The 23,199-nt window shown below is 35.6% G+C and overlaps 1 protein-coding gene across 5 annotated transcripts in view; it reads left to right on the top strand.

Moving 5' to 3' along the window:
• The window catches only part of HDAC11 (histone deacetylase 11), a 33,780-nt gene extending 17,094 nt beyond the window's left edge, over nt 1-16,686 (top strand). For 3 of the 5 annotated variants that reach the window (XM_067303818.1, XM_067303819.1, XM_067303817.1), the window contains 6 exons: nt 2,145-2,187; nt 3,853-3,929; nt 5,636-5,698; nt 7,854-7,950; nt 11,519-11,697; nt 14,695-16,686. In XM_067303818.1, the coding sequence (XP_067159919.1) occupies nt 2,145-2,187; nt 3,853-3,929; nt 5,636-5,698; nt 7,854-7,950; nt 11,519-11,697; nt 14,695-14,937 (702 nt within the window). In that variant the 3' untranslated portion in view covers nt 14,938-16,686. Of the gene's footprint in view, nt 1-2,144; nt 2,188-3,852; nt 3,930-5,635; nt 5,699-7,853; nt 7,951-11,518; nt 11,698-12,835; nt 12,985-14,694 lie in introns of all 5 variants that reach the window. The other 2 variants (XM_067303820.1, XM_013947788.2) reach the window with 2 other exon arrangements.
• Nucleotides 16,687-23,199: the final 6,513 nt, after the last annotated feature.

Below are 23,199 nucleotides of genomic sequence, written 5' to 3'. Positions count from 1 at the left end.
GTCTCCTGGAAACTTATCAGCAGTAGTTGGAAGGCAGCACTGAATTCTGTCTTTGCTGGCATCTGTGTACTTATCTTGCATGGGAAAGTCTGAGACAGCGTGGTGGGTGTTTTTAACTATATTTTTTTAAACATGCTAACAAGTTAAACGCTAATTTAATTTCTTATGTCTAGAGTGGGTAGCAGTGGAGCGAAAGAAAATAGCTTTCTGAGTTCATGCATTTCTTATAGCTGTAGTCTCTGAAAAAGTCTTGGTTGCTTTGGGTGACAAGTTGCTTGCTTCTGTCTCCAGTCTATCAGTGTCACTTGAGACTCCTAGACAGTTCTCTCCTTCTGTGTGCTATTTCTGACTGGAGTCAATAATTGTTATTGAGAGGAGAATTTTTTTGGTCTGCAAATGCTTCTCTGGACAGCAACATGCAGAGTCCTATATAAGCAAACTGGCTTACTGAACAGCAAAAATAATTGTAAGGAATGAAGGAAAAGATTGGGGAGAAAAGTAATAGAGAAGAGTCTAGAATTTCCTAATATTCCAGCGTTGATTTTTCTGTTGAGGGTCTTGATGGTTACACATGTGAATTCTATTATTTCAGCTGGATTCTACCTAGTCAATACTGTTATGCAGTGTTTTGTGATGCTTTTGCATCATGCTTTTGTTATCTCTAATTTCATAAATGTGTGCTCACTAGTCGTAAATGTGGTCATCTAGAAGAGCATACTAAGCAGGCTCATTGGTCATTAGTTGCCTATAATGTTTGTATCATGCCTAATATAGTAAGTCTCCTGAAGTATGGGTGACATCACTGGTCATTTTTTGACTGATCTTGATGGCTGTATGCTCTTTCTTATCTTGGTCTTTTTTATTTTTCATTATGGGGGAATACATGTACTGTTTAAAAGCAGTTTTGGTTCATCAGACAGTAAAGTTTATACAGTAAGAGTCAAAAGTACAGACTATTTCCAGCGATTGCTGATGGTTCTATTCATCATTAAAATTCCTGTTGAGATTTTTGCACTTTAGTGACTTTTTTTTTAGCAATATAGGAAGATTGTTGGTTTTGTTTTATGAGGAATCCCTAGGAAGTATGCTAAATGACTGATAGCATTGTTTCCCTGTGACTCAAGGGTATTATGGTTTGGAAGCTGTAATCACTTCAAGATAAAATTTGTGTAAGTTAGTATATACTTAGGGCAATGTTTATTACCCCAGAAGTTTCCTTAATAACTAGAGCTGTTCAAATATAAATATTATTGGAGCACTCAACTGTCTGAATTGCATATATGATGAAAATGTATTATGTTCTTTACATAATTTTGGAGAAATAATCTGTTTATTTTAACTGGCAATAGCTCCCCTTATTTAATATGACACTTTAAGAATATTGCAGTTAAACACTTGCCTGACTCTACTTGGCTTAAAAAAAAAAAAATCAGGTTTTTCATTTAAAAATTCATCATTTAAGCATTATGTATCTCTTCTCTATCAATGCTTTCCCTTTCTTGAATGTAATTTGAGTCCTTAGGAGAGCAACAGCCACTGTTTGTGTATCGGGGGGAGAGGGGGGAAATAGATAATAGCCTGTACGATGCTTGTTACATCACTTAAAATGTGTCACAGGACACTCTTCATACTTTGGGGGTTTGATATCTCCCTCCTCCCTTGCTGAAACTGTTAATCTATATTTTCAGGATTTAGTTTACTTTCCTCATATTTTTACATGAACAGGAAGAATATTAAGAGGTTCTTGCTCATTTTTCTACTCTTACCAATATTTCTGCTTTTGGAAGCACTACCACCTCAGATTTTACCAATTTTAACAATGGTTCTTATAAGCATCCTGCACTTTTCACTTTTTGTCTACAAGGGATCGATGTTAATCTTTGCAAAGCACAGTTAGTTTTAGAGCTGTATGACTGCCAGAGCATAAAGTACATATGTGATATCAAATATTTTTTCACCAGTTATGCAGAGAATAGTTTTTTATGCTTTGTATTGAGAAGTCTGATTCAGAATGACCTGCAGAGGTGAAACTTCCAAAACTTCAGTGGGCATGTCAGAAATGCAGAGAGTTGCATTTAGGATAGCCTATAGTGCTAAATGGTCGGCTCATTCATTCATGAAGTTCTTACTGTAATTTTCTTAAGGCAGGAAAACTTGCTGTTGATAGAGGCTGGGCAATCAATGTGGGTAAGTACAAATGCAGCAAATTAAATGATACTTAAACAACATGTTTAAAATCATATTATTCTCATTTAGCATGATGTGTATTCTATTTTTAGTAATAGAAAGTGACTCAAGTGTACCTACCTAAAATCAACTCTAACAGGGTTAAAAAAAAAAAAGGGAAAAGTACGAAAAGTACAGGATTTGTTTTCTCTTCAACTGTCACCCGTATTGCAGTTTTGTAGTTAAAATATTCTTTGGATGGAGGGATGGAAAAAGGTAACTAGATAAAGGTACATGGTGTTTATTTTTTAGGAAAAGTGTTTGGCTTGAATTAATGAGGTAAAAGGGAAAAATGTTTGGAGTAAATGTAAATATTTCAATAGAAATTATTTTCATTAAATTATACATTAATTTTCATAGACCTTACCATCAGCCAGTTTACGTATGACACCAAATCAAGGGTTGGTTGATACGCTGGAGAGTTGGGTTGTACTACTTAGTTTCTGGTTTTTGGCAGTGCCGTACTTCAATTCTATTTTTCTTGAAAAAGACATGAATGAACAAATTATTAAGAATATAGTCAATATAAATCTGCTCTCCTGCTCTTATCAAATAGTGCAAAACCAGTAAACTACCAAAGCAATATTTTGTCATGTGAGACCTTGCTTGTAGACTTTCTAGAGTTCATCAATGCTGAAATTTTCAATTATTTCTTACAGGCACTTCTTGATGTTTCTAAAGGCAGTAAATCCTACATAGTGGCATCTGTGCAGCTGTCCTGTTTGTTTGGTTTTTTAAAGTATAAGTAAATTTCTACCTTCAAATAGAAGGAAGATTTGCTATAGCGTAACAGAAAATTATCTTTTACTTCTCCATTATTAGCAAGTAATACTCTAAAATATTTTTTTTACAAAGTAAATATCAAATATTGAAAACAAGACAGACATGTAAAAAAACAAAACTCAAAGCCTGTCATTTACTGACCCAAAGTGAGCAAGTTTATTAAATTTCTGGCTGAAATGTTGGTAGCGGGTTTCTCAGTAAAATATTGTGGCTTGGTATATAAAAAGTGTTTTGCAGGGGAGTTAAGTACTTTTTGGTATAAAGCGTATGCATGTTTGTGTCTTAAAGAGGTTTTCTTAAAGTCTCCTTCTGGTCTGAGTGTTTGCAAAAGACTCTTACAGTGTAACGGCATGTGCAAATAGTGATGACATGATAGTTCTTATTTGGTCTTTTTTTGACCTAGTGTTTGGCATGGAAAAAACCTATCTTTTCCAGTTGCCCCATAATGTTAATTTGGCTTCATTGGGATATGCTGCCTGAGGGCATGAACGAAGTGCAACTCTGATCGTGTGCCTGGGAATAGTTGAACTTTCTCTGCAGTGTGCTTTGTCATGTAGGTGCCATGTATTACATTTGTATATTACTCAGTTCTTATCATAGTTGCTAGATTACAGGGACAATTCCCTTTAAAACGGGGGTGTGCTGATCTTTTGCTCAGTGGCCTGACAGGCCAAATATAAGATAGGTACAGATGTTTTGTGCTGCTATGTAGGGGATTGACAGCTCTAGGTATATTTGCTAAAGAAAAAAGCCTGACATGCAAGTGAACTCTTTCCCTTTACAGAGACAGTGCATGTTCCTCAGTATTTAGCTGTTCATATCTCTTTAAAATGTTTATTTTAGGGGGTGGTTTTCATCACTGTTCAAGTGACAAAGGTGGAGGTTTTTGTGCATATGCTGATATCACACTGGCTATTAAGGTAAGAAATAACTTTAAAATAGTATTTTTTACCATTTGTGCAAATGGAAAAAAAATCATAAGTTTATAAATACTTTCTAATTTACATCTTAATAGGAGAAAATAAAACCATCTGTAGACAGGTAGGAGAATGGAATTGGTGCACTTGATGTTGCAGTACATAACGTGCAGCTATTAAGTGGAAGTGAAGAATTGCAAGGATCAAAATTATGAATGGAAATATGACCTGCTACAATTGTGGTGTTAATGTTTTCTTGCAAAAAACACTAAAAATCAAACTAGATTGTCATTTAGTATCTTCAGTGGTGATTATCCCAGTCTTGCAGTTGAACCTGAAAAATCCACATGAGCTTCAGTGGTTACAATCAAGGCCTATGTAGACACAGAAATCCTCTCTCGGAATCAAGTTGCAGGAAAGGCTCAGACTTGTGAATAAAATTGTGAATGTCTCCAAAATAATCAGGGGATGTAAAGAAATACATCTGGTAGTAGCTGTTGAAAGGCTGAAGCAAGAGCCTTCTGCAGCTAAGGCTTATTTTTATCAAATGTGCTATGGTGTATTTCTATACTAGAATATCTATAAAATATCAATAAACATAAAGCCCTAAAGATTGTGGCACACTAAGACACAACATCTTAATTTCTGTATGTGCTAGTTTGCAGAAAGTAATATACAATGTTCTATTTTTCCTATCGTTTAAACACAGTTTGGGAAAGTATAGCTGGTCATAGTTTGTACAAAAACAACAGGGTTTTTTTTTTACTATCTATTAATGGTAGTAGCTTGTCCAAACTCCAAGTTAAGACTCGGAGAATTAAACATATTTTTCTTCTCAGACATGACAAAACAAATTAATTGTATTAGCTTAAAAAGTGGTTTTAAGTCTTATGGTCCTGACTGCAGCTTTTTGGTTTTAATGGTGGAATTCCATGCTTGTACAGTTGGCTGTCATCACAGTGCAGTTCTCCACTCTTGCCAATAAGCCTCATTTGAGAAATGTGCTATGATCTGTGTTTTATAAAATTAGCTCCTTGCCGCTTCAGGACCTGTGCAGTTTCACTCTGTCCCAACCCACAGTTGTTGCTGTTGCTTTCTTCATGTTCTTGCTGTCACTAGTTCTACTCCTGCCTCTGATGGCATCAATGCTAAGATCAGTTTTATAAGCCCTAGTTGGACCTATCCAACTGCTGTGGGATGCAGAGGCATACCAGCTGTGCTTGTGTAGAGCCAATGCTAATCTAACAGGACGCATTACCATGGACTCCATTCTGTTATTAGCTGCTGTTGGGTTTATGCCTCGCATGTGGAGCCCACTTCACAAGTTAGAGTATGTGATGTGGTAGAAACAACTCCTTGATCCTATATTGTGTCAGGTACTTTGTGAGAGAAAGAGGAGATGAGCAGAACTTATTCTTTCTCCTCACAAACTTTCTCTCCAGGTAGGTAGCCACCTGCAGAAATGTCTGTGAAATGTTTCATTCATTTCATGTGATACAAATGTATAGGGTTTTTAATCCTATAACCATAGAGTTTTTATGTGAAGTAAATAGCTTTCATTATCAAGTGTTTTGAAATTGTGTAGCCCTTTATTTGGAAAAATGAAATGCATACACTATGTACTTCATTCAGATCAAAACTGTGCGAGCTTCAAGCTTTCAACTTAATCTGTCACCTAACTATCTCTTTCTCCTTGCTTATGTATTCAGTTCTTATTTGAAAGAGTACAAGGGGTGTCTAAAGCCACAATTATTGATCTGGATGCTCATCAGGTGAGTAACTTCCCCGTATTCAGTACTGCAGATGTTTTGATAGAAAAACAAGGGTGAAGCCATTTTTTCTAGTAGTTTTATAAAATAGCAAATCACAGAATATGAAGTTAATCATAGATAATAGAAGTTGTGAACAGCCTAGTTGTTTATTTTATGGTCCAGCTGGCTTTTAAATCAGTTGAATAAAATTGAACTGAGTTGTAGCTCCATCATGTGGCTAGATGTAAAAATATTTTTGACTTGCATGCTGTTCTGTAGTGTAACAATCTTAGAATAGTTCAGTATCCCAGAAGAAACAAGAATCTCTTAAACAGAATTACAGTTAGTTCAGCATGTATGATAATTGCAGCAGCTTTTGCAGGAGATGAATTTGACCTTCACTGTTGGTGGGGTAAAGCCTGACTTCAGGCTAATGAAGTACAGAATATATCTGTTCACCTGGAAAGATGATTTACTATGGGTACTGAAAACAAATCTCATATTTGGTAGGTTGTTCAACATAAATAATAAGTGGCTAAAAGGAGACTTAAATTTGTTTTGCAAACTGATTAGTCCACTTTATAAATAACTTTTTTCTGTTCTAAATAAAAAGGAAGGAATTATTTACATTACCATATAGATATAATAATATAATTATAGAAAAGTAGCTAAGGTACTAAAGTTAAGTTCAATCAGAAACATCAAAGATATTTTAATAGGTGAAAATAATCCGTTTTTGAAGCAGCTTGGTTGCAGTGAGGAAGCCTAATGGCTGCAAAAGTCTTCCATCATTTCTCCTATCTGCAAGTTAAGGTATCCTAAAATTGCTGTGAAACAAAGGCACAGATTATGCAATAAAAAGATGCTTTGTGTATATGATTCTTTTCAAGAGTGACTGTCATGCTGTAATGGTGCCTTTTTTAAAGACTTGGAATATATTTTGATTTTCAGCTATTGTGCTGGTGACCTCAATCGGCACACTAAACCACCCTTTTCTGTAACTTTTTCCTTTTTGAGGGGAACCAGAGGTTTATGAAGTAGTAGATCAGCGGGTTTATTTTAAGTATACAGACATTTGTGTCTTGTAAGTGTACTAATCCTTGGTACATCCGCTAGTTTCACCTGCCATAATAAAATGGTTCACCCAGAAGCTCTCATTTTACATCTGTTAATTAACTGTTTCTTTGTGGACCAAAGGTGGTGAAGAAAGTAGGAACTGCCTAATTTTTAGCCTAAACAAAAACAGAGGGGTATTCCGATGCTTCCAATTTCCCTTTTCATGTGTATTGGCTAGTTTAGCCCTGTGTTTCTAATTTTATTTTTTTGTTTCAGGAGAAGTCATAGCAGAAGTGTAGTTTAAGCTGTCCAAGGGTTTTTACAAAATGACAAAGTACTGAAGATTTATCTGTGGACTGTAGTTTGAATGAAACGATTCTAATAAATGTTTTGTGGGTTTTAGGGTCGACTCCCATGATGCACTGATTTTGGCAAAGATAACTTAGGGATTGCTGTGGAAGATTGTTTTATGCTAGGTGACAAGAGTCTAAAGAGCCGAAAGAATACCATTTAAATTCAGAGATGGAGGAAAAAACATTCAGAATCTGAATTTTCTCTTGAGCATCCATCTTTCTAGCCAATATAGTATTTCTATTGGATTTTCTGGTTTTAAACAATAAAATGTTAAAACTATTGAATTAAGTGGGTATTTAGTTTTTATAACTTTTCCAAGGATTACTTATCTCTCAAGGACTTGAATTATTAGAAGAACTTTAGTCTGATCTTTTAAAGTATCCTTGTAGAAGGCTATTCTAAATGTTGGAACTGACTTTTTGCAAAATTGGAAGGTGGGAGGTTTATTCTTTTGTCGGGGTCACAGTTACCTTTGTAATTTTTGCTTATTTGCATGCATAAGGACAACTGTGATACTTTATTACTTTCACAGGGGTATTATGATGTTGATTTTGATAATACCTACAGTCTTCAGATATAAAAATACTGTTATTATCAAAACTCCCAAAACTGTACACCTCAAAACAACCTTCAAGACTGTAAACATGAGAATGGCACAGGATTTTTAAATATTAGATCTTTGTAGTCTTAATTACCTTTAGAACTTGCGGATTATTTAGTTCTGTATGAATGTGCTGGAAAAAAACTAACTGTGAGTTTCCTTCAGGGAAATGGCCATGAGAGGGACTTCATGGATGATAGTAGGGTATATATTATGGATGCATACAATAGATACATTTATCCAGGGGATGGATTTGCTAAACGTAAGTATATTTGAAATTAATATTCAAAAATGTAAAACTACTATGTTGTTAAATAACTTTTTCATTTACTAAGACTCCTTGCAGCAGTGTTAACTAAACTTTCTTTGTATTTTACATTGAACATATCACTTTTAGTGATCATTGTAAGTCCCAGTTGCAATAATGCTATAGTGTTCATTGGCCTGTCAGAAGCATCCAGTTGGTTCCTGAAGCTGTAGTTGTGCTTCCTTGTCTGCCTCTTGCCTAGAAGCTTTTTTGGCCTGAAATCAATGTCCTCCCCAAAGAGAAGGGAGACAAACTTGGAGAGAAAAGGTGTGTAAGATGATATAAACAGAAGGGATTTGAATTTGAGAGTTCAAGGAAGAAATATTATTTCATGATAATTCTATAACTGTGTACATGAGATCTTAAGGTTAAGTGTTGCTGACACTGAACTTTTATTTATAAAAAGAAAGTCATGGAATAGTCTGAACAGAAGATTGGACAGCTGCTATTTTGAGGTCAAAAATGCGTGAAGCAAGCTGCTATTTTGAGGTCACAATGAGTAAAGCAATTTTGGAAGAACTAAGTAAAGAATTAGTCACACTTAAATATGCTTATTCACATTTAAATACACTTTTTAAACTTGCATCACATATGCTTGGACTTTTTAGATCATGTGTTAAAGCACAAATTGAAAAAAATATGGAATAGCAGTTGTTACCATTAGTGATGAGATTTCTTTCTCAAATGTTCCAGAGGAATGTACTTATGTTCTAATGTGTGCACAAAGCGATTCTTAGTTTCAGTACATTATGCTTAGCTGTTTGATGGCTTCTCTTCTAATATAGTGAAAAAGTATCCATTGTGAAACTATTCTTGTATTCTCTTCATAAGACAGTGTTCTGCAGTTCTTTTGAACATTTAGAAAAAGTTGTGGACCGTTTTGATAACAAGTAAACCTCTGGAATGCAAGGGCTTAGTACTGGGTGGTCAGTGATAGCAGTCCATTCAAAAGCTCATGCCAAGCTTAAAACAGTAAGTTAAGTAAGCCTATTGATTTGAAGATAACTGTTAGAATTTGATGTTTCCCTAGATTAAATTTACAAAAATTCATTCAGAATGTTTCCCTAGACGAAACTTAAAAGTCATCATTCAGGATTAGCTAACATGTGAGTAAAGTTCATGTTCTTTTCAGAGTCGTAATTTGTAACACATTTGGGTATTGTCTTATCTGTAGAACTTGCTTTATCAGCATTTAGAAAACAAGACATATCTGAATGTGAAGCAACTTGAAAAAAATGAAATCATGCAAATATTAAGAGCTGGTGCTTGATTTCCCCCCCCCCCCCAATAGTGATGTGCCTATTATGTATTATCATTTGTATTAGGAGACAAGTATGTGACAGTCCTAAAAGTATTGCTGCTTGGAGAGTCTCACCGTCACGCCTATTGAAGTATACCCTATATTTGTGCTGAGGAAAGTTGCCTTTTGGTTTCTCTTGATTATTTGGGACTCCTGAGCACCCAGCTATTCTAGGTACATGTATGGCCTTTCAAGAGTAGTGCTGGAATGCACCCTACGTGGTGGGTTTTTTTCCTCACTCCTGCAGAGTTGGAAACGCTGTTGTTCCCTTTCTACAGATGAAGTATGAGATACCAAAGGCTGTGGCCCAAAGGTACATGAATATGTAATTCCTTGTAGGTTGAATAAGGGTGTCTAAATAAGAGTTCAATGTCTGAATACTTTAAACTTTCTTGTGCTAGGTGACCAGCCTAAGATGAGGTCAGAGGGGGAATCTTTTGAAGGGAAGTAGAAGTTTGAGCCTGGGAGTTTGAATCCCTAGGGTAAATACTAACTCATCTTTGTCTCCCTGGAGTTATTACTCTTTTTTTCTGTTTTATTAGAGGAGTCTGTTCTGTACAAGTTGTTTTTTCTGCACACTTCATTAGAAAAAAATTACTAACTAGCATTGCATAATGCTTAGCCCTAAGCATCAGCATATTGTGTCCCTGAGAAGTGATTTGGAATTACGAAGAAGCTTAGGAAGAGAAAAGGAGAAGATAGATTGGGAAAAGACCTAGTTCACTGAAGGGTGAGCAATATAAAGTTGACAGCTGCAGCTCAAAATTTAGGTCCTAAAAAAGCTTTGCTGTTGGACTGAATGTCTTTCTACCTGTTTTTCAAAGCTTTAGAAGTATTTTCATTAACTAGCGGTAGATGGAGGGGAGAGAGAGGCTGTAAAAGACAAAAATGTTGTTCACTGTAACCTCACACATCCTTTGCTGTGTCTATCAGTAGTAACTCTGAGCTGGGTAATGACTAATCAATGTAATTCTGGTTTGTGTGTTGGAGATGAAGACAGGGTGCCTGCAGAAGCATGGAATCTTATTTATGAGTGTCACAAGTTGTTCTTAATGGTTTCATGGGAACAATATGTATTTGTTCCCCATGCTAATTTGTTCACCTCATTCTTTAAAGCTCTATCTAGTATATTCTTTACCCTGAATGGACTCTGAGTGTTGTTCAGAGGAGTACAGCTGTGCAGACTTTTATGAATGTTGTATATAACAATAAGAAAGGAATTCAGGAAAGATGATATTGTAAAGAAACAAAAATCTCAAACTATTCTTGATATGAGAAACACGGAAAGGAAAAGACCCTTCCCTGATGTTTGACAAGGATGAAAAACAAGAAAAGAACTGCCCAGCAATCACTAGCATGAATAAGTGTCATTGTGTTGCATTCGTTCATGCATACTTGGTGGGTGCTGAAACCACACTTAAAATTTAGGGCCCCCAGCCATTTAATTCAGGGCATACTGTATGCTGAGTCTTACCTTGAAGGACCTCTGAAATAATTTGATTAGTTCATGTTTTGAGTTATAACTGCTTAAGAATCCCCAAAGCTAGAATGTATAACCTTGAGTTTCTTTCCTCTTCTACCTCATCAACCCTTCTCTTTAGCTTCTAATGCTTTATTAGAAGCATTAGAAATAATTTGCTTTAAATTAGGAATAGGTAGTTGCTGCTTCTGGTCAGATTGTAGGATAAGAACATTAAATTGTAAATGCTTGGGGCAAAACTAAATGTATTCATAAAGGGCATAACAGCAAATGTTCATGAATTTATGTGAAGTTTTGATTAAAAATAAACGGTCTTAATTATCTCAGTGATATTCATCTTGGGTTTTTTCCAACTGATTGTCTATATTAGCAGTTGTGTGTTCTTTCCCTTGCCCTTTAAGTAAGTTACTTTTTAATTTAATGATTTTCTTTCATTTTTTTTTGCTGATTGGTAAATCACCCTTTTTCAATAACATTTTCTACTTACTGTCTTTAAGAAATTTTTTGTACATCAAATGTCCTCTCTTCAATGGAATTTTTTCCAGGTCATTGTGCTTACATTTGCTGCTGCTTGCCGGGAAAACAAATTGTTGAATAATGTTTTTTAATTCAAGATTCTGAAAATGCAAAGTACTTTCAGAATTTTGAGAAATGTTATCTTTTTCTCTTTGCTTACCTATATTTTGCTTTTTCTTTCATAACAAATTGTTTATTCAATAACATTGGAACATTTTTTTTTTTAGGTGCCATAAAACGCAAGGTGGAATTAGAGTGGGGTACAGAGGACACTGAATATCTTCAGAAGGTACAAACTCATGTGGAAGGAGCGTTAAATGAATTAAAACCTGACATCATTGTTTATAATGCTGGAACTGATATTCTAGATGGTGATCCATTGGGAGGACTTGCTATTTCGCCTCAGGTTTGTATAATACTGGAATGTATACAGACTTTCTCTTCTCAACAAATACTGAAGGTAGGCCTCAAATGAATTACTTGTGGAAGTTTGTTAGATACAGGTAAGAAGCATATTTCAGACTGAAACAGAACCTTTTTCTGTTACAGATACATTTTTCTTTCTCTGCCCTTTCCCAGTGTTTTTTATCTTCTCTTCCTTTGCTGACGTGAAATATTTGTTCTTCATGTGCCCGTTTCAATATCCCTCATCTTTTCTCTAAAGTTTACTGCTTTTGAACATCCAGATAGTACCCAAAGAGGTGTATCTTTTCACTCTTCACTTAACTCCTGTTTTTTTCCTATGTTTAGGAAGTCCTTCCCCACCCCAACCCCATTCTGTGATGTTTCTCCTGTCACCTGCCCCCAGCAGGTATCTTGCACTCCATTTGCCTGTAGCACTCCCATCTGTTTCAAACTGTTCTTCTGGTATCTTCCAATTCTAGCTATTTTGTGCACCCCTATCTGCATATTCTTAACAAACAGCTTTTTTTCCCCCCTCTACATTCTTTTCTATTCAAGTATCACTGCCCTTTTTCAGTTCAGTTTTAGGGTGTTTTGGCCTTTTTCAGTTCTCATTTTTTTCTTCTCGAATCTAGTTCTTGCTTTAAATTTTGATTTATTCTATATAGCTTCATAGAGGAATTGATCTTCCTGACATTAACAGGTTCCCCTCTTCTCAAAATAAAAACTTAGAGATCCCTTATTTCCCCCAGTTTCTGTGTGATTCCTTCTCCAGCAATTCCTCAGTCTCTTCCTGCTTTTATATTTGGTCCTCTTTTGCTCTCTACCATTTCAATACAGGAAAAAATGCGTTCTTGATTTGTGAACTGTCAGAATCCTTTCTAATTGAGCAATCACTTAGCCTGTTCAGTTTTCATCCTGTTTTGCAGTACGTCAGTTCTCAAACACTTTCTCTTGCTTGCATAGAGCCCTGGTCCCTGTTGTTTTTGTTGACTTCCTTATGCAATTCCTCATTCTCAGTCTATGTAACTGAGGAGTCTCTTCGGTGCTTTCTGACTGCATGTGAAGCCCTTGCTGAGCCATGGGTGGAACAGCTCAGGAACTGCACTGGATCTCTGGGTTTTGTTCTTGTGACTGTGTAGAAGTCTCCCATTGGAAAGAAGTGCTGAGGGACTTGGAGTTGTTTGGTTTTCAGCTGGGAGAGGATACTGCTTGAACTGCAACATCTCATTTGATGGAACAGAGCTTTTTTGGAAAGGAGTGACCATCATGAGAAATGGAGGCTGGTGATGTATGTAAAGGACTTTAAGATGTGCTTTGTTAAAACTTTATCTGCTGTGTGAGAAGGGATGGTGCTAATTGCCAAGGAAAATAAGTTGCTGCACCTTGTTGGGTGCTATGTAGAGGAAGAGAGACAGAATGTAGGGGCTGGGGGAAAAGAAAGGTGAAGATATGCTTTTGAATAGAAGCTGAGTTAAAAGGCAGAGTATGTCCACTCTCCATGCAGCCACTGATTCAGGTCCCTGATGGAGAAAATGTTTCTGCAGCTCAAGCTTTTGTTTTTTGAATTGAGGGTTGGGCTTTTTGTCTCTGATCTTCTTGGTTTACATGTGAATGACATGTTCGACCAAGCTTGGTAAACTCTCAGGTTATGGGAAATACCAAAAGTTGAAGGCATTGAGCTTGGATAATTCATCTCTTCAAGCCTCATTATTCCAGTCTTCAGTGATATAGTTGTAAATGTCATTGGTATTTTAACGTCTTTCCATAGTGTTAATTGTACTCAAAATTATGCATCTATAGATTGCTACTAGTGGCAGTCTCTTGGTGCTTCAGGTTATAGCCAGAATATTTGAGTAGCAGCATGCAAGTCCCTCTTAGCTTTGTTTGTAAGCGGCAACTGTATCAGGCTGTTATTTTCAGCTTATGTATTTTCTTTTCTGGTAACAAGCAAATGCTGGAAATGAATTCAAGTCTTTTTCCCTCAGTTTTTCCAGAATCAGCCACTAGAGATCGTGGAGGAGGAATGAGGAAACTAGGTTCCTATGAACTGTGACATGGAATACTTCCATTTCCTTTGTCTTGTTTTTCATTTTAGTCCTGATTCCTCTTCTTTTACAGGGCTGTCTCAAACTATAAAGAAATCTTTATCATTGCGTGGTTTTACAAAACATTTTTTCAGATAAATTTGAATTTTATTTTTTCCCTTTACCATTTACTTGTGGTTGGTCTCTCTTTTTTGGTAGAGTAGTATTTCCTAATATCTTTACAAAAAGTGTTCCTCCACTTTAACCCCTCTGACTAGCATATATTCATTTTGTACCACTTCTGCTTCTCCTTTATAGTTTATTGTATTTGATTGCATTTTGAATCCCTTTCCCTTACTCCAACTCTTTTAGTTCTTTAACATTTAAATTTTGAGCTGATACTCTTCTAGTATCAAATACAGGCTTTTACTGAAGAAACTAGAAGCTTATAATTAAGCTAATGGATGTGGATATGTGAGATCTGATTTCAGTTTTTGATTCTACTGCAGGTTTGGAAAAATTGATCAGGTTGCTTAGCTTTTGTCAGTAGAGTGCTACAAAAGTTGAGCATAAACTGAAGTGCTTTGTGAATTCAGGCAATCTTTCTTAGTCTCAATTCATCACCTGTAAAATGGGGTGAAAATTTTCAAACCTTGATCACGTAGTCAGTTTAGATTTTTATGGCTTTTGGGCAGGAATTATTCTAGGAGATTTTATAAGGGGACTTCAGTCTATTGTGTCCTCTAAAAACAAAGTGAAATTTTTCTGATTTTGCTGTGTGTGTGGGGGGGGGGTGGTGGTGTTTTTTTAAGATTGTGCTTGTAAAGCTGTTAAAGAGACTTTGAAGTATTTTGTTCCTACTATAAAATGCAGGGCTTGGTCACGTATCCAATACTGTAAATCATAGGCTAGAAGTCTAAAAACTAAAATACTGTATTTGTATCACTTTTTTTGTAATTGTTTTAAATATGTAGGGAATTGTGAAGCGAGATGAAGTAGTATTCAAGGCTGCCAGGAGCCGCAGAATTCCAATCTTGATGGTGACATCCGGAGGCTATCAGAAGAGGACAGCGCGGATTATTGCTGATTCCATTCTTAATTTGCACAACCTGGGGCTTATTGACAAGGAACTAGCAACCAGTGGAGTTGAAAATCCTAAGGTAGAACAGATGCTTAGAAACTCTGTTGCAGACTTAAGCAAGTTGTCACTGCAATGACAAGATCCTAAATATTAGGAAACAGCTTACTGTTTCAGGAATAGGAGATCTCCACTTCATTAGCATAGTTATTATAACATATTCAAAAAGGACTTAACTTGTCTATAAAATAACAAAGTACAGATAATATATGGTCACAGAATAACTCTGTTTAACTTCTGAACCTATCTTCCACAAAGGCAACATATCCTTGTGAGCTAATTTAGACTTGCACTGAAGGACACTGTCTTTCAGTTTATAATATTACTGTAGAAAACGTTAATTGCTTCTCTTATTGTTATGGATAGTCTATTATGTTTAAAGAACTATGCAGTTGGTATCCAAAGACTGTCCGAGACATATTTCAGAGGATATGGCTTTGACAGTGGTGGGAGAAATCTGGACTAAACCTGATTTGTCATTCTTTGTTAAATATATTAAATTTTATTTATTTTTTTGAAAATTGTAAGAATTTTGTGCAGTCTTCAACTGTCAGTTTAATGCTAAAGTTTATGTTCAATACTATGAAAAACAGTTTAATTATTTGGCTTTTAAGCCATAGCCTATTAAAACATAAATTAATAAACTTTTATTTTATTCCTATTGTTGACAGTGACTTAAATCCTACTTTATAAACAACTTCAGAAAAGGAATATGAAATACTCATGTTGATATGCAAATGACCCCTAAGGGCTCAGCATTAATAGTCTGTTTTCTGCATCTCTAAAAATAAGGCCTGCATGTAAAAGGCAATAGCTACTATGCACCAAAAATTGCGTAATAAAGAAATGAAATTAGAATTACTTTTAGAGTTCTGAGAAATCTTGTAGAAAATAAAATTAGCAAAAGTTCAGAGTACCTCTTGTTGTAATAAACTGATACTAACCAGCCTGTGTCATGTATAAACCATCATTGGAGAGTTAATTTTTGATTTTTTTTACTAGTGCTGCATTTTTCATGTGCTCAGAGACTAGTGGTAATCATAGTTGTAGTCATAGTTGGTAATCAAATAGTTCATATTTAGAATAAAAATACTGTGAAATTGCTACATTAAACTTATGTAATATCTTTATATGAGAGCTTTCAGGAGGTACTATGATTTGGGAACAAAATAGTGTATTCAAAAGAAAATTAGGTGCATTTATTAACAGCAAAGTTTGTTTTATTTAAGTTAATATACTTTGCATTAGATACTGTTTGTAGCATTGAGTCATAAATTTACTAAACTGTATATTTTTCAGAAGCTTTTTTAACTTCTAAGCATTCGCTTATTTGTAGTACACGTTTCATGTGATAAGGTTTGAGCCTCCTTAAGAAGGGACACCAGTATTTTCCTCATGGTAGTAGAATCGGTGTATAAGCCATTTAAGGAATGTTTAAATCTAATTAGGATACTTACCTCAGTTAATGCTAATTTTGAGACTAGTAGGGTTTTTTATTTGTAGGAACTTGCACAATTGCTATGTTTGCTTTAAAACAGATTTGGCGTATTGCACTGATCTTGAGTTGCAACACTTATTAAAAAGCACTTTTAAATTTCTTACTAGATGGGTGGTCAAAGTACTAATGTTGAGATTTATTTTTTTCTATACTGTGTTACTTAAAGATGTTGCTATTCTTTCCTATAATTTTTATAAAATTATAAATTATATTTCTATGAACTAAAACTCTGTAGTAATGCCATATGGTCTTTTCCAAAACACTTTCTGTTTGTGTTAACCTGTTTATATTATTTTCCCTCATTGGAAATTAAAATGATGTTGAATATTGCTGACTGGATTTTTTTTTTCCTTTCACTTTACACATCTTGGGTGACAAAGATTTTGAATGGAACAGTTCATTGAAAAGACAAGAATGTGCATTTTTCATATGTAAAATGTAACTGAAACTGCAGTAAGTCTTAGTGTGAAGAGTCCAATGCTTGTTAACAGTGGATGATTTCTGAGAGGTAAGGTGTCGACCTCTTAAAGTTTTGTCATTACAGATATTAAGCTATAAACTTAGGTTGTGTAAGGACTGCAGATGTTTGCTAGAGGTCTTTATAAGTGACTGCCCTTTCAGAGGGAGAACTAAATATTTGCAGAAGAGCCTCCAAGTTTTCAAAGTAAAATTTGTGACTAATTAAGCCACTGACATGTTGATTGCATTTTCAGTGTTCACTCTAAAGTTAGAATCAGCAGACTGCTCCATGTATTTCAAAATCTGTAATTTAGTGCAATATTTGAGTTAAAAAACAAAAGATGAACTCCTACACCTTATGAAGCCATTTCAAGATAAATGACCACTGCTTTTTCAAAACAAAAAGGATGAAACTGTTTCTAAGTTGAAAGATGTTGTGGGGTTCATAATTCCTGTAACGTTCAGTGCACTTTGCCTGATAACAGTTCATCATGGAAACCTTGCAGCTACCAATAACTATCAAAATGTTTAGCTTTGACAAAAAGTTCATGGGACTCTGAGGAGAATTTCAGAACTGATAACCTAACCTGTAATGAAGAAAATACTTTGAAGAAAGATGTAGTAGATCTTGATGTTAGACTCAAATTATTTAAGTAAGAAGTAATTTGGATTGTTCAGTATCTTAGTTAAAGTATGCACATGAGTTTCCTGTTACTCACCTATTGTGAAATGTATTAAAAAAATTAATAGAGTTAGTTTCATCTGTTTGATTTGACAGTTCGCATGTCGATTTCCAGCCCCCTTTACCTCTGTTTTACCCTGATTTGCAGCACAGAACTGAGCATTAAAACACTGCAGGGATTTTGATGGGAGTCTTTGACTGACTAAGTTTTAGCTGTAGGTTCTAATATCAATCTCCATTGAATTTAAGGCTTTTTTTGTGTGGTGGTTTTGCCTGTGTGGTGTTTTTTTTACACCCTGCATTGCAAAATTCCAGAGTTGCATCATGAAGTACTCCATGAAAGTATTTGAGAAATGCTGTAATTGGATAATTGTGATTAAAATGTGGCGATTAAGTGAATTAATAGTCTACTTTGTGTGTGTGGTGTAGGTAGTGCATGTGTTTGGTAAATAATAACTATCCTGACTCCCAGGGTCCCTGCTCTTTGTTACCCTCATTGCTTGAGGAACCTAATACTTCTGAAATCGTTCTCTAACCTTCTGGTCATGCTACCAGACTAACTTGTTCACCCTTCTTTCTGCCCTCTCACATACAACCATGCACACAGTTCTCTTCAGTGCTGGCTGTATACCTTTTTCATGGTCTGAAGTGACAGAAGTTTCTCATACTTTACAAATTGTACTATATAATTCTATGTCCTATATGTAACATAGCCAGTTCGAGGAGAACAATGCTCCTCTAACAGATACAGAAGTTAATAATTTAGTAATCTGGGATATAGTCTTTGCTCAGACTGTGCTGCCAGGCACTAAAGAAACTTGCTGAGTTCAGAAAGCTCGAGGGTCTTGGTGCTATGTACTATGACAGTTGTTGAATAATTGAAAACATTCTTCATTCGAGAAAACTGCTTTCCCTTGGAGAAGCAGCAAGCTCACTTGCCATCTTTACTTGATGAAAGACAATCTTCCTTATATCCCCTGGTTGATTCTAAAGTGCAGGGCAGATCAGAAACAAAAAAAGGGCTTGATCCCAAGTGATACCATGCCCTGAACTGAACTTGCCTTGAGTTTAGCATGAGTTGTATATTTCCTAACCATTCTAGAGGAAGGTCCAGAGCTTGCAAATTGGTCTGTATATACCAGCCTTTAGTTTAAGCTTTAAATAGGTGTGACTTTTGTTTAAGTCTTCCTTGATATTGATGTTTCTGGTAATCTGTTAGACTTCCCATCCAGTATCCATCAAATTTTCTTCTTCTCTTTTATGCAGCCCATTTTGCTACAGCCAGTCACTTTTACCAAAGATTAATAGAATGAACTCCTTTAAATAAGTAAAAAATTTAAAATTTTTAAAAAAGCATCTTGGAAAACTGTATGAAGGACTAATTCCTATTACTAGACCTGATTCTCTGGTATGATTATCATGACAATAAGAATAGGAGGTTGATTTTGCTCTGTTTCTGAATCAATGCAAGTGTAGTACTGACTGTTATGAGGCTTGTGGCAAAACAGTAACTCCTGCTTTACTTCATACAGTATTTGAGTGTGCAAATATGTGATGTGCTGTATGTAGTAGTGACTTTCTGAAAGTAGGATAAAATGTTGCTTTGACTGGAGAGATTGAATAGACATAGGGAATAGTTGTGGTGGGGCTGTGGTTCTGAAGTGGTAGCCCAGTACAATTCTGACTTCCACCCCAACAGCTTACCTGAGATCAAACTTTTGGATGGAGATGAATTAAGCATAGAAATTATGAAAAGTAGTATTAGGCACATCTTGTGTTACCAGTCCTGCAGTATTATATTTTGCCAATACAATGGTCTGTGGAGCCACAGCATGCTTTCATATATCATTTTCCTTCAAAAGCAACATTACAGATAATTAAATTATGTTGTTAGATATAAAGCTAGTTACATATTTCCACTAATAAGATCTAACCTCTATTTATTTAATTTTGCATCCCCTTCCAATCGTGATGTAACATCCTTTGAGCTTGACAAGAACTGACTATTTTAGGCTGGCCTTGAATACACTGATTTTTCATTTTTACATTAATAACTTATCAGAAATAACGCATCTTGTCTTTATAGTTTCTTCAAGTTAATCCTTAATAGTTTTAACAGGTGAAATACTTTGTGAAAGCAAGATCTGTCTGATTTCTTTTGGTTCTGATGTCTAAGAAAGCTCTCAATCCTGCTAGCCCAAAGGCAGCTTGTCATTTGTTCTGTGGCCTTGCCCTTAGTTTTGTTTCAGGTACGGAGGAGGGCAAAATGGGCTTAAGATAATAGCCAAAGTTGAGACAGTGACACTGAAAAGCTAATTATAAGTCAGAAGTTGTACCCTGCTCTTTATTCTTCTTGTGTGTGTGTTGTTGAGAGCTACAGCCAACAGGAGCCCCTCTCTGCTTTTTGTAAGAATCGAGTAGAATCTTCCCTGGTATATGTAGGTACTAGGATATTCATTTGCATTTTCAATATTTTGTATGGTTGCCTCTATCTTCCTTCTTTGCTAATCTTTCCTATCACTATTATCCAGCAAAAGTGTCACCAAGAACATTCTGCTTTTTTGTGATGGTGACTAGGACTTTTTCTGATTGGGTGCTGTTCTCCAATGGCCAGCTATCTGTGAGTATGGCTTAATCAATTTTTCACCTTTCAGATGTGTCCAGATAATTAGAAATTCTCAGCATAAGGGCTTAGCAGAGTTTGGGCTTACTCATTTTGGTCCTAGATTCCAGCAACTCTTACTTGTGTTTAGTGCGTGAGACTTTCAGAAGTTGATGTGTAAAAGCAGGCTCTGCATATGTACCTAAGTGGCATGTATACACAGCAAATTCTATTGACAGTTGTTTGTTTTCAAATAACAGTAGGGTCCCAGTTGAGAAAGAGATGTTTGATTGCTGCCTGAATAGAAATAATTCATAATAACCTGTTCAAAAATGAAAAGAAAATCTTTGATTTTAATTAGATTTCTTTAAAAAAAAAAAATCAAAACAAATACCAAAAGTAGATGCAGCTTTGTTTTTTGTGGGACTTTCAAAAACTGGTGTGTAGAAACTGCATCTGATGGTTCTTGGCTTTCAGATGTTATGCTTGTCTTGAAATATTACTGTAAATTAGATAAGTTATTCTTTGCCAAGACTACATCTTGTGATAATTACAGAAGTACAGATTAATGGAAAGCGGGGGGGAGGGGAAGTATTGCTGCAAGTGACATAATTAACCAATATAATCATTCTTGATTTCATATGATAGCACTGTTTTGGTTTAGCGAAGGAAATAGTGGTATAATAAGATGCAGTCCTGCTTGTTGCTTTGTGGATGTGAACAAGAGGGTGAAGTCCTGAAGCAGATAAGGGGTTCTAAAAATTCTAATTCATACCTACTTTTTTCCAGAACAGTTAAAATATTTAATTATTTGAACATTGTAAGATTTGAGTGATAATTTATTTAAAATGTGTTGATTCTTACAGATTCTGTCGTAGTGTTCATAGGAGTCCTTAAAGTGATGTCATAAGTAATGGTTACAGCTCAGCTATAGTCCAGCACGGAGCTTAAGCATAGGCTTGGTCTCAAGCATGCCAAGGAGTATTTCTAACTGCCTGACTGCAAGAGGGGCTATGCTTCTCTGCACAGCTGAGTAGCTCCAGCTGCAATCCATAAGAAAGGTGATAACACCTCTGAATATCAGGCTTCTAGTTCTGAACTTGCCAGTATTGTACGTGAGGTTTCAGGTAGCCCTATAGTATCACACAGTACACTGATTATCATTATCTGTATCTTTTAGTGTGAATTTGCAACAATTTTCTAAAATACTGTTAGGGGAAGTCCTTAGACCATTTGAAGTTGCCAATGGGAATATTGGTGAAATTAGCCTTTTTTGGATTAATTATTTCAGCTTCATGGAATGCTGTCCCTGAAATCAACCCTGAAGCTAATTTTTTTCATCTTGGCCATTGTTTCTCAAAAGCCTGCTTTTGTTAAACAACCCAAGAAACTTCTGGATAATTTTGCATTAGCAGTGTTAAATATATTATAGGAACTACGAGGAAATTCTTTAAGGATTTGTACTTAGGCATGCAACTAAATAATGCACTTAAAGCTATAGCTAGCATGTTAGGATTCTACAAACATTCTACAAACATGAGTTAGATGTACCCACTGCTCGAAGAAACATCCTGTGATGAGGATATAAAGCCAGAGTGGAGCTTGGTGTCCTATTATTGAACAGAATTGGCAACTAAGAGTACTGAAAGTCAAAGAATTATTTTAGATGGTAGAAATAAGACTGTATGAAAACAAAGAAGTCTCAGCCCTTCCCTCTTTGAGAGGAGAAGTCAGCTTCTGTCTTTCATTCTTTCCAGTATGCAGCAGCATCTGCAGTCTTTGTAGCTCTATAGATAGTGCTGGTCTTTCATCCCTTTTTTTCTTCTGTTATTGTTTCTAGATGTAAATATTGTGTCACAAGGATGCAGTTTTCAAGTGGAAGCCATAGTAAAACACAGCCTTGTTTTGATTTCTGGAGGAGTAGCGTATACATTCCACCAACTTGCTTCCTTGGCAATTTCTTCTGATACGTCCTTCTCCTTACTCCTTATATTTACTGACTTAAACACATCATATAGTAAAGTAACTTCTCCATGTAGCCCAAATGATAGACAAACTCATGCATCTCAAGAAAACTTTCCTCATGACTTCTATTTACTGTTGATAGTGTTAGAAAGCTTTAGGAGTACCCAGTAAGGGAATACATTTTAATGTTAACAATTTGGAAACATCTGAAGTGTTTCAGATTTAGGTCTTTCACTGAGCTGTAGAACAGATCCATGTTTTTCCCACACCTTAATTAAAAGCAGGTACAGGTTTTATAAATACTGCAGTAAAAAAACCCAGTTATGACAGTGACTATGTTAAAAGGCAAGAGAAGTCTTTGTATTTTCTCTAGCATGCATTCATTTACTCTTTAGGGAGTAGGATATTGAAACAAAAATCAATGAGTGACAGGACTGTATATGTTATCATTAGATAAAAGACCAAAAGCTGAAAAATTAATCTGAAAACTGCTAAGTCCTGTATCTAACTGACCATGATACAACCATATAACTACTAATTCTTAATCAGATATCCCAGCTGCTATGGACAGTCTTCCATATGTTGTCATAAAACCTCAGGAAGTAAGTACAGGCTCTGTAGTCTGGCTTTGTTTGTTTAATAAAAAATTAAACTGTATTTCCATGCTGGTTAAATACAAAAACTTAGTTCAAGGAAAGACTTGCTTTTAAAAAATATTATGTCTCAGGAAAGGTAACACCTTTTTTCTGAATATATAATTTCTTAAATTGTAAGATAAGGATGAAAAGCAAAGTTTTATTTTGTTTGTTCAAAAGCTCTTTCCAGAATTCATTCTGTCTCTCAGAACTTGTGTGTCCGTGGCAACTGGAAGAGTATGCTCCATGTAGGTGTTGAGGGTGCATGAATGGCTATTCAAAAAGGACTTGCTCCTTGATGAAGTTACAGTACATTTCCCAACATGTTGCAGCAGGAGATGCCTTTTGCTAAATTTTGCATGGCAGGAAGTATAAGGCTGAGTTCTCCACTCAGTACGCAAAGCATCTTTCTAACTTAGTCACAAGAGCAGACTATTAGTAATATATAGATCATTTTTTCCTGTAACCTTTTGTGCACATGCAACACCACCTATTCAATT

The sequence above is a fragment of the Apteryx mantelli genome, chromosome 12 (assembly GCF_036417845.1).
Source record: "Apteryx mantelli isolate bAptMan1 chromosome 12, bAptMan1.hap1, whole genome shotgun sequence".
Lineage (NCBI taxonomy): Eukaryota > Metazoa > Chordata > Aves > Apterygiformes > Apterygidae > Apteryx > Apteryx mantelli.
The sequence above is the reverse complement of the archived record's forward strand: the minus strand, read 5'-3'. Positions and strand labels throughout refer to the sequence as shown.